This window comes from Rosa chinensis, chromosome 2 (assembly GCF_002994745.2).
Source record: "Rosa chinensis cultivar Old Blush chromosome 2, RchiOBHm-V2, whole genome shotgun sequence".
Lineage (NCBI taxonomy): Eukaryota > Viridiplantae > Streptophyta > Magnoliopsida > Rosales > Rosaceae > Rosa > Rosa chinensis.
The window spans coordinates 34,254,257-34,268,772 of NC_037089.1; the positions used below are offsets into that span (position 1 = coordinate 34,254,257).

Here is a 14,516-nt window from a genome sequence, read left to right on the forward strand (position 1 = left end):
CCGGCCCAACCACATGGCAATAAATTCTGAAATTTTACCACAGTAATCTACACTCATGGTGGATAATTTCATATGAAGATGTCGAAGGCTAAAACTAAGTTCTTAGTGGAGATAAAAATTAAAGGAATAAAGGAGCAGAAAGTGCTCTCACCTAACAAATCCACCAAGTGTTTAAGTGCTCTCACCTAACAAATCCACCAAGTGTTTAAGTGCTCTCACCTAACAAATCCACCAAGTGTTTAAGTGCTCTCACCTAACAAATCCACCAAGTTTTTAAGTGCTCAAACCTAACCCATTATGATTTGTTTAAAGGCCAAATAGTGTTGCTTGGAAGCCTATAAATAGAGGCAAAAACAAAGACACAGACATTCCTTCATCCATTTCATCTTCTTTGTCTCTCCATTTCCTTTCCATTTTCCTTCTCCATTCTCTAGTTGCAAAGTTCTGCATTTTCAAGCAAGGAGAGGAAGAAGAAGAAGGAGCCGTGAAGATCATATCCTCCATCATCCACCTTGAAGGCTTGCTTCCAAGATTCAAGATCCAACCATCTAGCTCTCCATCTCCATCTCCACTCACGGTGTAATTCGTTCCTTTTCCTTGTAACCTTTTTGGTTTCCTTGTTTGATTTCGTATGAACTTGTTTCTAGTTAACAATAATGTTTAGGGCAAAGTTTAAGCCCAATTTCTATGTTTAAATAAAGTTTTCGAATTCTATAATTGTGATTCTAAGTCCCTTATGTGAGTTTGTTCGATTAAATTTGCTTTACAGAAAACTTTTATATGTTTATCTTATTTGGGTCGACACTTATAGGATTTGCATGTAATTGGTGCTAGGTTTAAGAACATGAAATCGACTTTTCGTTTTGTGTAACTTGAATCAAAAGTAGTAAAAGTTCTGGACAAGAATCGAATTTAATTGAAGAGGATTGCAATTAGGTGGACTTTTCCATAACTAAGTTGTACACTTGAGTTGATAGCCTTTCTCTATATCTAATGCGTTGAACATGTCATGATTGACTAGCTTTCACTATGCCAAAAAACGTATCAGACGACAGACAGAAACTGTTGTCTGATTTGGAGTGCCACCGTTGTAGACCGAGCCGTTGTCTGTTGAAAATTCAGACAACGGTGGAACACAGTTGTCTGAGAAACATACAGACAACGTTTATGTGTTAAATCTGTTGTGTGATACTCGGCAGATGGCTCGGCAGGTGGCTCGGCAGATGTCAGGCGCACCTGCGCGGCAGTTGTGGCGCTGCCTTCAGACAACAGTGCTAGTTTTGAAGCTGTTGTATGTTGAGCTTTTCAGACAACAGACTTTTATTTTATGTGTTGTCTGACTGATATTCAAACTTCAGTTTTTGGACTATATCTGTTGTCTGATTAACTTTGGGACAACATAATTCAATTTCTTCTGTTGTCTGATTAACTTTGCGACAACAGAGTTTAATTGCTTCTGTTGTGTGAGTGTAGATTAGAAGACAGTGATTTGTTAAAATCCGATGTATGATACAAATGATTGCAGTGTGACATGTCCCCATTTTTGGTCATTCAGACAACAGGCAGTTATCATTATATTTGTTCTGTTGTCTGATTATTTGAACATATCCCATTCCTGAATTAAATTGTGCATTTGATCCATTTACATACCAAATATAAACATTGCAAACCATCAAATATAAACATTGCAAACCACTAATCATTGAACCCAACATTTTAAACAAAAAAAGCATTCTAGTGCATGCCCATCTACTTGGGCCATCAAAAAGCTAATACATATATATCCATTGTTCCAAAACATGCAACACATGATGCATGACAATGAGCACAAAAAAAGATTCTTTCCTTAGCAAAAATGGACCAGCAACAAGCGCGCTACTTCATGGCTCATGCACATATGTGTTGACAACAAACTTCCCCCACTCATTTCGCACTTGATCAATATCCGCTTGGGTGCATTGGTTGCTGCCTCTCCTCTCCCACTGAAATCAGTTTATTATATCAAAAGGATTAGTTAATCATTTTGCGAATAACAAGGGGCATGATCAGGGAATAAAATTTGATCTCAAGTAAATAATCCATATAAAATTTAATGAAAAGCCAAATCAGTAAACATATATATAAACCTTGTACATTGAAGTAATGCTTGGTTTTCATAGGCATAGCTAGACTTTCGACAACATACAAATTCAAGTTCACAAACCATGAGTAAAAGGGTAATCAGATAAAAGAATTAGACTTAAAACAAATGAAAAGTTTACCCATACTTTGATTCGAAAGTATGAGAGATCAGCTTTTTCATTAGCAAAAACTGAAATTGGCATCAACTTAACATGTAAAGTCTCTTTACTGTAAGCAAACTCTTGTAGGAAAAAAAAGGGAAAATGACCAACTATGCACAGCTAACGACTTGGGTGTTGAGATCCGCCTATACACTTTTAACCCCTACAGGAAAACCCCATTAAGCATAAGATAATTGCTACTGATGAGAGGCAAAACAGCATAAAATTCTAGTATAATTTAGTAGCTCAAAAGTCTCACCATCAACTTGTAGCATTTTCTTGAAAGCCTTAACACAACCCTCACATTTCATATCTACCATGTACTCTGTCTGTTACCAACCAAAACCAACAGTTCAGATTTTCAGCAAGATCAGCAGACCCCCTTAATTTTCATAACTAAAAAACGCCAGCATAGATAACTGTTTCCTCTGAAATAAACATCAAATCTACTCCAGCCCAGGAAACTCATATCCTAATCAAAATTTCTCAATAGAAACAGATGCACTTTGATATAGTTAAACCAAAAGAAAGTAAATTCTTGAAGGTTGGAAGTTACCAATAGCTCTGGCAATACAACATCATTCTGCAGTTGAAAAACAATCAAATTTGCAGAATCAGTAAAGAAAAGTTGAGTACTTGAAGATTTACATTAAAAACCATCAATGAAATTTAAGTAAATTGACGAATCAGATTAAACCCATCAAAGAATGAATAGAAAACAAAGAAGGGTGTGAGAATTGCAGTGAGACCTGAAAGGAGGGCTTCCGTTCTGATGTGGGAGCGTTCATGTGGAGAGCTGAGGGAGAGTGGGTAAGGCTTGTAGCGAGGAACAGAAGATTTGGGTTTGGGGAGGAGGAGAGAAAGGAAAGCTTTGGAGTTTAGGGAATCGGAAATATTGAGAGGAAGAAGAGGCATGGGCAGCCAGTAATAGAGAGGCAGCTATGGCACTAGCCACGGACCTCAGAAATGCCATTTTACTTTGTTTTGTATTTGGTTTTCGAAACTGGAAAGATCGAAATAGTGATAGCAGTTTTAGAGAATCAATTATACTAACTCCATGCCAGCTCAAGTGGACCAGGCATGAGTGACATTATAACATATAAAGGTTAAGGATTCTATGAGAAGATAGTGAAAGTTTATTCAAGTAGCTGTGGCATGATAGAACAAAAAAACAAAATGTATATGTAAGAAGAATTACCGCTCCCAAACGTGCTTTGCCCTTCACAATGCAATAGGGGATCTCCATCTTTTTGCATAAAGCAGGGAGCCATACAACCAACTCAATTGGATCGACATCATGAGCGATAACCACAAGCTGGGCCTTGTTCTGCAAATAAATGCATTATAGAAAATGTCACTCAAACAGAATCAATAATAAGGAAATACAACATTAGGAGATAGCCACTATTCAGATTTGAGAGGACGAAAAACAAAGTCCAAAATGCCATGCGGAAATCTAAATATACCAAGATCTAAGAGATAAACAAGCAAAGCAGCATTTCTTAATTGAAAAGAAGCATCGATGCTTAAACTTGCCTGTATAAGATCTCCATGGTTAACCACTAAGGCACCTAGTACATAGGGTACGTCAATCCAGTTGTTCTGATGAAGGACTTGAAGACCACCAATATTATCTTGCTTGTGCCTATTGTTAATTCTGGTTGTGGACAAGCAGGATAGTAATGGCCTAAAACCAGAAGCCCCTCACTGCAATCTATATCATTCAAGTGAGTTAGTTTTAACCCAAGAGCCTCAGACAACAACTCAAACAATAGCTTCCCCAACTTCATTACTTGATTCGAGTATTCAACAAGGATTTCTCTGCAAATTGGAAACCCATAAAAGCATATGAGGCAGTCATATATACCATCTTGTTTTTCCTAAAACAATAGTACATAATATGTGTGTAGGGTATACACACGCTTGTTACTATTACATGTCTGCAATTATATTTTTCTAATTACCAATTCCTTTTGGTATATCGAATTGTAAATGGCTTGAAACTTGTTAAACAGAAGGTTTCTTTAAGCAGAATGGTAATTTCTTCAATACAACCTATTGGTAGGGACAAGGTTTTTGCAATTCAAGCCAACCGACTAGCTAGCCTATAGTAAAGTTGCTCACTCATTCATAGAAGAAACCAAGAGATTCTCTCTCTATTATTCGAAACATGATTCTTCATGTCCATGGCATTTTACCCTAAAACCCCTCCGATATCAGATAAGCAACTGAGCCAGTTCTGACACAGGTTAAGTACTAGCATCTACAAGGCCTTTAACACCTTCCTTTTTATCATCAAAAGCTTTTAGTTCAGGTTTTCTATCATCAGGCCACGGAGTACATGTATCACACTAGCAAAAGATTTATGACACCAGTAAAAATCCAAATAGCCACAGCCCCTCGCAACTAGTAATAATCTGCCAAACTCACCATCATCATATCATACATGTTCTCAACCTAAATAGCAATTGGATAAACATCCATACACAAAAATCTAAAAACAAAAGCAATGAAATGAATTGTATCTAACTTGCATCTTAATTTTTGATTGCAAAGCTTAGAATACCAGCACTACACCGCAAAGCCCAAAAGCCTAAACAGGTTCTGATTGTTCTGCATGCACAAAATAAAGAGTAAAAATCACAAGCAAATGAATCTCTGATATTGAACTAGTTCAAAGCTGAGCTGAAAGTTGAAATGAAGAATAATAATATTGAGAATTTCGATAGAAAATTCTATATCACCTCAAACATCCAAACCTTTAGCAATGGAATTGATATAAATCAAACTTTTCGTCTCCGAAAATTTGATAGCGGATGGTCAATGGAAACTCTGAATTGAAGATAGGAATCGTACCCTTTCCAGTGAGAGATGAGAGGGAGGGAGGGAGAGGGAGAGAGAGAGAGAGAGAGAGTAGCTTGGTCCGAATCGAACATAGATTGTGGGAGCAGATCTGAATTTCTATCTTCAACTAACAATATTCGATCTAAACCTTCAATCTTAAATTCGAACCATCCAGCACCAACATTTAAATCACCAACAAACACCATAAATCGAGAATCAAATTAAGGTTTGGATGGTACATACAAATGAAGGGAAGGAAGGCGAAGAACATGAGAAGGCCAGGGCGGCCCTTGAGGAGATCGTTGAGCGGAGCGTAGAGAACAGTGAAGAAGGAGATGGCGGTGGCGAGGAGGAGCTGATTCTCGCCTTTGCTGAGGCCGGGGTACAAGACCTCGCTGGACTCGATGTCGACCTCTTCAGGCCTGCCGGGGTACAAGGAGAAGTAGCCGGCTGTGGCGCCGACGAGAGGGAGGAGACGAGGTCAGGTCGGCTTGGGTCGGAGAATGGAGTCGGTGACTTGGAGCATGTCAGGTTGGAGAAGGAGGTTGGGGACTCGACACAGGTCAGCTTGAAGAACGATGAGCTCGACAAGATGAATGGGCTGCTGAAGTCAAATTGAGAGTTGTTATTAGCTAGGGTTCGAAAATTTTAGCGAAAGCGGAAAAAATAGTAAGTGTGGGGTGGGGGAGATGAAATAATTGGTCCCGCGCTTCTCAAACTTTAAAACTTAATCCCTCCGCGATTTTAAAAATTTTTCGAACGAAACTTTTCTCATCATTTAATTTGGTGACTGATGTCTATAATAACAATAGAAATCGGTTTTTTCACAAACTGATGTTAACATGTTTTTTAACATCAGGTGCAATCCTGACCGATTTAATAGTGGTGATGTCTAATGACATTATTCTAGTAGTGACACAAACCAACTCTAACCAGAACACAATATTTTAATCCCAGTTTCTACAGAAACCCAACTTTCAATTCTAGATATGTTTCAAGTCTAGAAACCCAACTTTCAATTTCTACAAAATTGCTAATGTAAGGAAATTTCGTTACCGAAATTGAATCTGAATGCAGAGAGTAAGCGGACGAAATAGGTGGAGGACCTTACGCGGGTGGAGGACCTTACGCAGTCGTTTCGCTCCTCCTTTTCCCAAACCCAAATCTTGTTGCTTGAGCGCCGCTGTTTTGATCTCATCGTCTTAGATGTCTCGGCCACGAACTCACTAGATTTGTTGGAGTTTTGAAGACCCAGCCTTCATTTCCATTGATGAGCTTCTTCTTCCCACTACGGAGAACCTGTAGAGCAAATAATCTCCTCTTTCAGTACACAAAACCCTCCTCTTACAGATCGAACCTGAAATCCTCCTTTACGAATGGAACCCCAATCTCAAGTCGAGAGAGTAGAGACAAGAGAATCTCCCGCATCTTAAAAACCGAAAATCGAAGATCGAAGAAAAGAGAGGTTAGGGTTTGCGACTCAGAGAATCGCAGAGAGAGAAGTGCAATGAGAGAGGGGAAGTGTGAATTTTTTTTTCTTTGTCCGAGTAGATCTAACCTAGTCGAGTGTTTTCAGAAGATGGTGTTTTGAGAAGATGGGCTTCCAGAAGAAGATGGATTCGATTCTTTAAGAGAAGAAGATGGATACGATTTTTTACATTGTATAATCAATCAGACAACGCATAAATGAATTTTGGTTGTCTGATAGTCTACACCTGAAATTTAGAGACCCAACAAGCAAGTCTCCCGCCTAGCTAGTGCGAATTACAAACTCAATTCTCCCGCCTAGGATTGCCATCTCACATTCACACAACAGAAATAGCACATTCTGTTGTAGGAGCTTACAAGCATTTCACCCAAAAATTGACCATTTTGGGGGTAATGACTCTCATTTTAAGGGACATCTATTTTTCTTCCAAACTTGCACAACACAAATAAAAAATGTGTTGTATGATAGTTTGTAATTTACTCTCATACAACGGATGCAACTATACTGTTGTACAAGTTGAGTCAAAATTTTGAACCAAATTTGAGCAAGGTGGGAGAGAATTTCTTTTTTCATTCAGACAACAGACAAATCCTTAAAACTGTTGTACAATAATCTTGGACCCAAAAAAATTGATGTACGACCTCCTTATACAACGCCAATCTCATTAAACCTGTTGTGTGAAGCAGTTTCAGTGATCACACAACGGAAATTTTTTTTCGTTGTCTAAAAAGTGTAGTGTGATACAGTTTTTGGCATAGTGTTTCTAGGGCTTGATTGCATGTTTGATAGGATTAATCTAGGTGCTTTCGCTTAGGTTAATTAGCATTGAAAAGTAAAATATGGGAAATCATTTGCTTTCGAATGTTTCACATGATCAACTCCTCTCTCATGACTTGGAAGAACAATTATAGGGTTTGAATCGAATTTGATTACATGGAATTGATTTTGATCTTTGTTCCTTGCGTTCCACCCTTGTATATATGTTTTTACGTTTTCTTTATTTTATTTATTTTAATTTTAATTTTAAGAATCCTAATCCCCCCCTTATTTGTGTTTACTTGTATATATTTATTCTTTATTTTATTTTTGTAAATAATACTTTATTATTTTAATTCTTTATTTGTTTATACAATTGTATATATTTATATTCTTTATTTTATTTTTGTAAATAATACTTTTCTTTATTTGTTTCACAATTACAAGTGTACCCTCAATCCCCGGAATAGAATGATCCCTATTTGCTTATACTACTAACGATATTTCAGGGTTAAATTATGCGCTTGCTTTTAGCGACATCAGTGGATTAGTGTGAGAAATGATGGAGAAAACATGATGATTACACCCTAAAACATGGAATGTTTTTGGGTGATGATGATGATGGATTTCCTACTCATTTACTTCAATTTTATCTCCACCGAAAGTTTAGATTCTGCCCAAGACTTCTTCATAACAAATATTCCCCCATGAATGTAGATTACCCTGGTAAAATTTCAGATCTTTTAGAAAGGTATTTTGGCCGGAAATGCTTCCAGAATACGTTCAGGTCCGACTTTCAGTTTTCGTCTTTTAGTCAGAACTTTGGACCGATCTTTTGAAGGCCTTCCACTTCTATCTGGATCTTGCACTCTTCATATGAAATGTTCCTTTGGGTGTCTAGAATGGATCTGGAAAGTTTCAGCTCATTTGAAGTTCATTTGGTCAGGCGGCCGCTCCTTCTTCCTTGCTTGGCTTGGTTTCTCCTAGCCGGAGTAGGAAAATGTGTAAAATTGACATTTTAGTACATTTCCATTTTTCTCCACCATTTATAGGTAAGTGTGGACCTAATGCTCATTTCACCATCATTTACTCCAATGTACCTAAGAAAATAGAAATTGAGTTAAAAATCGATTCGTTAAGGAATTAACTAAGCAAAATGTGAGGAATTAACTATTAAAATATCACATTAAAATGCTCCTATCAATTACCAAGCGTAATCAGCACCAACTAGGATCTGCTTCTTATTGTCGGAATGGCCAAAGCTAGTGTGACCTCCGGGGACACCGCAGGCCAGGATTTTGCCCAGGCAAAGCCTCAGGCCGAAACATGTCTTGACGCACCTTGCAAATACGATTTGTCAGGGAGGTCGAAAGCAGAGAACTGAAGTACATCAGTCTCACATCGGAAACAAAATGGTCTCTCTCTCTCTCTCTCTCTCTCTCTCTCTCTCTCTCTCTCTCTCTCTCCATTTATTACATATTTACTACTTACTTACTGCAACTCTATCAACATAAATACATTGAATTACTTAGGCATTAGAGGAGCAGAGATCGCCAACTGCGGTATCCCTCTTGATGCTAGTGTATTTTATTTGACAGGTTGTGGCATCGCTATCAACATAAATACATTGAAAGAGTCAAACTTCGAACCCATGTCCGTGATAACGAGATCAAACTCCCTCTAAATCCTGAGCATCAATTAACAGATTTTTACATGATTCCTTCTCCATATCACGTAACATGGAGAGTTTCATGATGAGTTCGTCAGTGAGCTGTGACCTGTTGGTAAGTTATAATTCGATCATGGTCCTTTCTTGATCCTCTTACACACACACAGCGACGACATTATGTATGTTTGGTGAATGCAAAAGTAGAATTTGAAAAATGAGAACAGCTAGAGTGGTTAAGACGTGATGCGATTATAGAAGAAATCGTTGGAGGACTTGTATATCTTCATGAAAATTCAAGGCTTAGACTATACATCGTGATTTGAAAGCTAGCAATATCTTGCTAGATGCCAATATGGATGCAAAAATTTCGATTTTGGAATGACAAGAATGTTTGGAGTTGATGATCAAACTCAAGGATTCACCAAAACAATTGTTGGTACGTACTTAGTAAGTCTTGATCTCTTTCAATACATACCAATTAATTGTTAGTCAATTATAAATCAATTATTAGTCTTGACTCTTTGAAATTCATATGTTGTTGGAACTATCTTGCACATGTAATTAGTGGCTACATGTCTCCAGAATATATAATGGAGGATTATATTCTGTAAAGTTTGACATTTTCAGCTTTGAAATACTCTTGCTAGAGATTTCTAACAAGAAGAAATAACTTTCTAGCGTTTCATTAGACAAATTGTCCACCGATGCTCCTCAATTATGTAAGCTGATAGGAGCATTTTAATGCGACGTTTTAACTGCATTTCCCTACATTTCTTACGTTATTTCCTTATTAAAACCCTGTTTAGGAAAGTTTCCATTCTTTGATTGGGAAAGTTCCTATTTGTAGAAAGTTTATATTTTTGTAGTTTCTATTTATCATTTTTAGTAAGTTTCCATTTTCAGTTTAGGAAAGTTGCCATTTTTCATTTTAGGAAAGTTTCTATTTTTCTTATTAGTTTCTATTTTAGGACCTTCAAGCAAGTGGAAAATCTTGAGGAGGAAAATCAAAGTTGCAACCAAGTGGAAAATCTTGAGGAGGAAAATCAAAGTTGCAACCAAGTGGAAAATCTTGAGGAGGAAAATCAAAGTTGCAAGCAAGTGGAAAATCTTGAGGAGGAAAATCAAAGTTGCAATCAAGTGGAAAATCTTGAGGAGGAAAATCAAAGTTGCAAGCAAGTGGAAAATCTTGAGGAGGAAAATCAAAGTTGCAACCAAGTTGAACAAGTGATAAACAAGTGGGAAGATATTTTTTACAAATTTGTCTAACATATCTAGCCTTTCATTTATGTTCATCTCCACCCTCCATTCATCATTTTTTGGGCTATAAATACACTTCTCCTCTCACTCTCAAAACACATTCCTTCATCCATTTCATCTTCTTGTCTCACCATTTCCTCTCCATTTTCCTTAGTCACCAATTCCTTCATCCATTTCATCTTCTTGTCTCACCATTTCCTCTCCATTTTCCTTAGTCACCAATTCCTTGATCCATCTCATCTTCTTTGTCTCTCCATTTCCTTTCCATTTTCCTTCTCCATTCTCTAGTTGCAAAGTTCTGCATTTTCAAGCAAGGAGAGGAAGAAGAAGAAGGAGCCGTGAAGATCATATCCTCCATCATCCACCTTGAAGGCTTGCTTCCAAGATTCAAGATCCAACTATCTAGCTCTCCATCTCCATCTCCACTCACGGTGTAATTCGTTCCTTTTCCTTGTAACCTTTTTGGTTTCCTTGTTTGATTTCGTATGAACTTGTTTCTAGTTAACAATAATGTTTAGGGCAAAGTTTAAGCCCAATTTCTATGTTTAAATAAAGTTTTCGAATTCCATAATTGTGATTCTAAGTTGCTTATGTGAGTTTGTTCGATTGAATTTGCTTGATAGAAAACTTTTATATGTTTATCTTATTTGGGTCGACACTCATAGGATTTGCATGTAATTGGTGCTAGGTTTAAGAACATGAAATCGACTTTTCGTTTTGTGTGAACTTGAATCAAAGTAGTAAAGGTTTTGCACAAAAATCGAATTCAATTGAAGAGGATTGCAATTAGGTGGACTTTTCCATAACTAAGTTGTACACTTGAGTTGATAACCTTTCTCTATGTCTAATGCGTTGAACATGTCATGATTGACTAGCTTTCTAGGGCTTGATTGCATGTTTGATAGGATTAATCTAGGTGCTTTCGCTTAGGTTAATTAGCATTGAAAAGTAAAATATGGGAAATCATTTGCTTTCGAATGTTTCACATGATCAACTCCTCTCTCATGACTTGGAAGAACAATTATAGGGTTTGAATCGAATTTGATTACATGGAATTGATTTTGATCTTTGTTCCTTGCATTCCAACCTTGTATATATGTTTTTACGTTTTCTTTATTTTATTTATTTTAATTTTAATTTTAAGAATCCTAAACCCCCCCTTATTTTTGTTCACTTGTATATATTTATTCTTTATTTTATTTTTGTAAATAATACTTTATTATTTTAATTCTTTATTTGTTTATACAATTGTATATATTTATATTCTTTATTTTATTTTTGTAAATAATACTTTTCTTTATTTGTTTCACAATTACAAGTGTACCCTCAATCCCCGGATAGAACGATCCCTACTTGCTTATACTACTATGATATTTTTAGGGTTAAATTATGCGCTCGCTTTGAGCGCGTCAATTTTTGGCGCCGTTGCCGGGGATTGAAAAATCACTTGCTAAATTGTGTCATTTATTGTATATATTTTTTGTATATAAATTGTTTAAAACTTAGTTTAAATTAACTAGAATATTATTTATATTATTGAACACGAATTTTAATTGTAGGTTGTAAATTGAGAGGAATAGGTGAAGTCTCTTTTGTTAATATTGGCCTAAACCCCTTATTGGTACCTAGCTCAGGTCCATTAAGGTTGAGGGCGGCTTTTATTAACACTTGTTGAACTGTCTTCACACTTATGAACTTTTTCATCTTAGTAAGTATAGCCTATGTGGAATGGTGTCTAGGAAGGGGACAACGTTCATGACGGGTTTTTGAATCCAGAAGTGCTTGCAAATGGGCATAAAGCACAATGTGGGAGTAGCTCATGCCAAAATGGATTTTTCCTCTCGTGTTCGTCCTCCCCCACCTGGCCATTTCAGTAAGGTTGCCCAAACGATTTGAAAGGGAGTTTGAGTCTAGGCGACTATACTTGGGCCGCACGTCCACTTGATTTACCGCTTGGAATTTGATTCGATATCAATAATGTTTATAACAAAAGAAATACTTGTGAATACTCTATACTTGTAAATTATTTTGTTGTTTCACACTTTAAACTTGTAAAAATACTTTTCACGTTTTATACTCACTTGAGTACTTAACTTGTGTCTTATGTACAATATACTTGTTAATTATACTTGTAGTTTGTAATTAATAGTTATACTTGTTTTTATTTTGTATTTCTTTATTAATTATAGTTACTAACTTTATTTAATGTAGGTACTGTCTGGCTGCAAGACGTAAAATACAAGCGCTACTTGAGAGGCAACCCAATTCAGAATATAATCAGATTTGCTTTCTCTTTCCCTATTTCTTTTTATTTTTCAATTTTTCTCTATTGTTTTTATTTTAGGATTTGTTTTCGTAAATGTCTTCTATCTATGCTTACTTATTTCATTGCATGCTTTTAATTGATTACATTGAAGATAATGCAATATTTAAGTGTGGGGGAAGAGATTTATATTTTTGTCTTTCATTTTGAGTCCTATATTTATATTTGCCTTTTATTTTTGAGTCCTTTATAAAAATAAAAAATAAAAAATAAAAAAAATAAAAACTGCATTCATTCAGTCTTATTAAATTCAGCTTTTTACAAACAAAAAAATTAAAAAAAAAATTAATAATAAATATAAAATAAAAATTTTTTTATACACTATACTAAACCATGTCTGCATCTCCGTAGGAGTTGAGGCTGAGCTCAAGGGAAATGCGAGAGCCACCGCCATAGCCGCTACCTCCCTCGGAAGTAGTCTTCATGTTGCCAAAGATGTCCTCACCATGCATGGGGAATAGTGGAAGGGTTTCAATCTCCTGGTGATCTCCTCCTCGTTGTTCCATGAAAGATTGTCCTCCTGTTGTGCCAAAGGAGGTAGTACTGGTATTAGTGTTGAATGGTGAGGAGGAATATGGGTCAACACCATAGCTGACACGTGACCCAAAGTTTAGATCAATGGATCTACCATCATCAGTAGAACTAGTGGATCCAAAATTGAGATCGAGAGATCCACCAATCGGAACGTTCCGAAATTCCTTCAACTTCTGCCTCTCACGAGCCTTGAGGTTCTGGAACCAAAAGAAGACGTTTTTGTCCTCGATCTGCCCATACTGTTTCAGATGAAGGCAGATCTCTTGAATCTGCTCTGGAGTTGGGTACTTAAAACCCTTATCATAGTAAAGGCCCTTGAGGATTCTTAGTTGAGGCGGTGTGGGAGCCCACCGGTTACTACTCTCGGCTGCTTGGATGCTTCCTCCCTCCTCGGTTGGTTGCTGGGCTTGTAATTCCATTTGTTGCTGGGTTTGTAACTCCATTAGTTGCAGAGTTCGTGGTTCCATGTTGATGAAGAAAGGATTTGAGTTTCGAAAGAAAGGCTAAAGGGTAGAGAGAGAAAGGCTGGAACTCAGAAGAATTTTCTTTTGGAGTGAACAGTCGCTCAGAATGCACCTATTTATAGAACGAGTGAGCAGATCTCCACCGTTGGATCGACGATCTCTGAGATTAAATCTACGCGTTGGATTAAAGTCACCCGCAAACACGGAAAAGCTGTTGCCGCGTGGAAGACACGTGGGGGAACCAAACGAATCTCGAGGAGCTGTGACAGACAAGCTACAGCAGAAAGCAGGTTTAATTGCCGTGAATCAAGGAAAAGAAGGACGCGTGGGGGAATCAAACGAATCTCGAGGAGCTATAGCCGAAAGTATGCCATAAATCCAGGAAAAGAAAGGAATATTTACACGTGGGGGAGTTTCTTGGGCCGTGAACTGTCATAACTCTTCTCCTTCCCGGAGAAGCTTTGTTAAAACTGTGTGCCTGTTGAGATTTCTACCCTATTTTGTGCTTCATATATACATCCTTTTTTGTCTCCTCCAGATTTTACTAAGGTTTGTCTAAACGTGCAGTTTCAAATTCCTTCTACTTCCTCATGCCTCGAACCAAGGTTACCCCTCGCAGGGGCGTCAATCAACGCCGTGTTCTCTCTTTGGAAGAAGAAGGTCGTCAAGCGGCCACTAGAGCTGGGCTTGCTCGTCCATGGGACCATCGTCCTATCCGTGAGCGTACCCGCAGTCCCCCTCCTCTGCCTCGTCGCTCTCCCAGACTGCATCCCGGAGAGTCTTCTTCCTCACCAGCTGCTCGTGCTCCTCGCCCTATGGCCACCCTGGAAAGCTTGTCGGATTCGATTGATGATTTGCGTTCCTCTCTCCGCGATGGTATTATAGTGACAGATTGGAG

At 37.5% G+C, this 14,516-nt stretch overlaps 1 protein-coding gene across 1 annotated transcript; it reads right to left on the reverse strand.

Annotated features, from left to right (window-relative positions):
* Window positions 1–2,428: 2,428 nt before the first annotated feature.
* Window positions 2,429–4,730, reverse strand: LOC112184183 (60S ribosomal protein L7a-like). Its single transcript, XM_024322455.1, has 6 exons — window positions 4,713–4,730; window positions 4,550–4,633; window positions 3,481–3,609; window positions 2,839–2,865; window positions 2,542–2,611; window positions 2,429–2,445 (listed from the first exon to the last, which is right to left on the reverse strand). Exons 1-6 carry the CDS (start codon window positions 4,728–4,730, stop codon window positions 2,429–2,431), a joined length of 345 nt encoding a protein of 114 aa, XP_024178223.1.
* Between the last annotated feature and the right edge of the window lie 9,786 nt (window positions 4,731–14,516).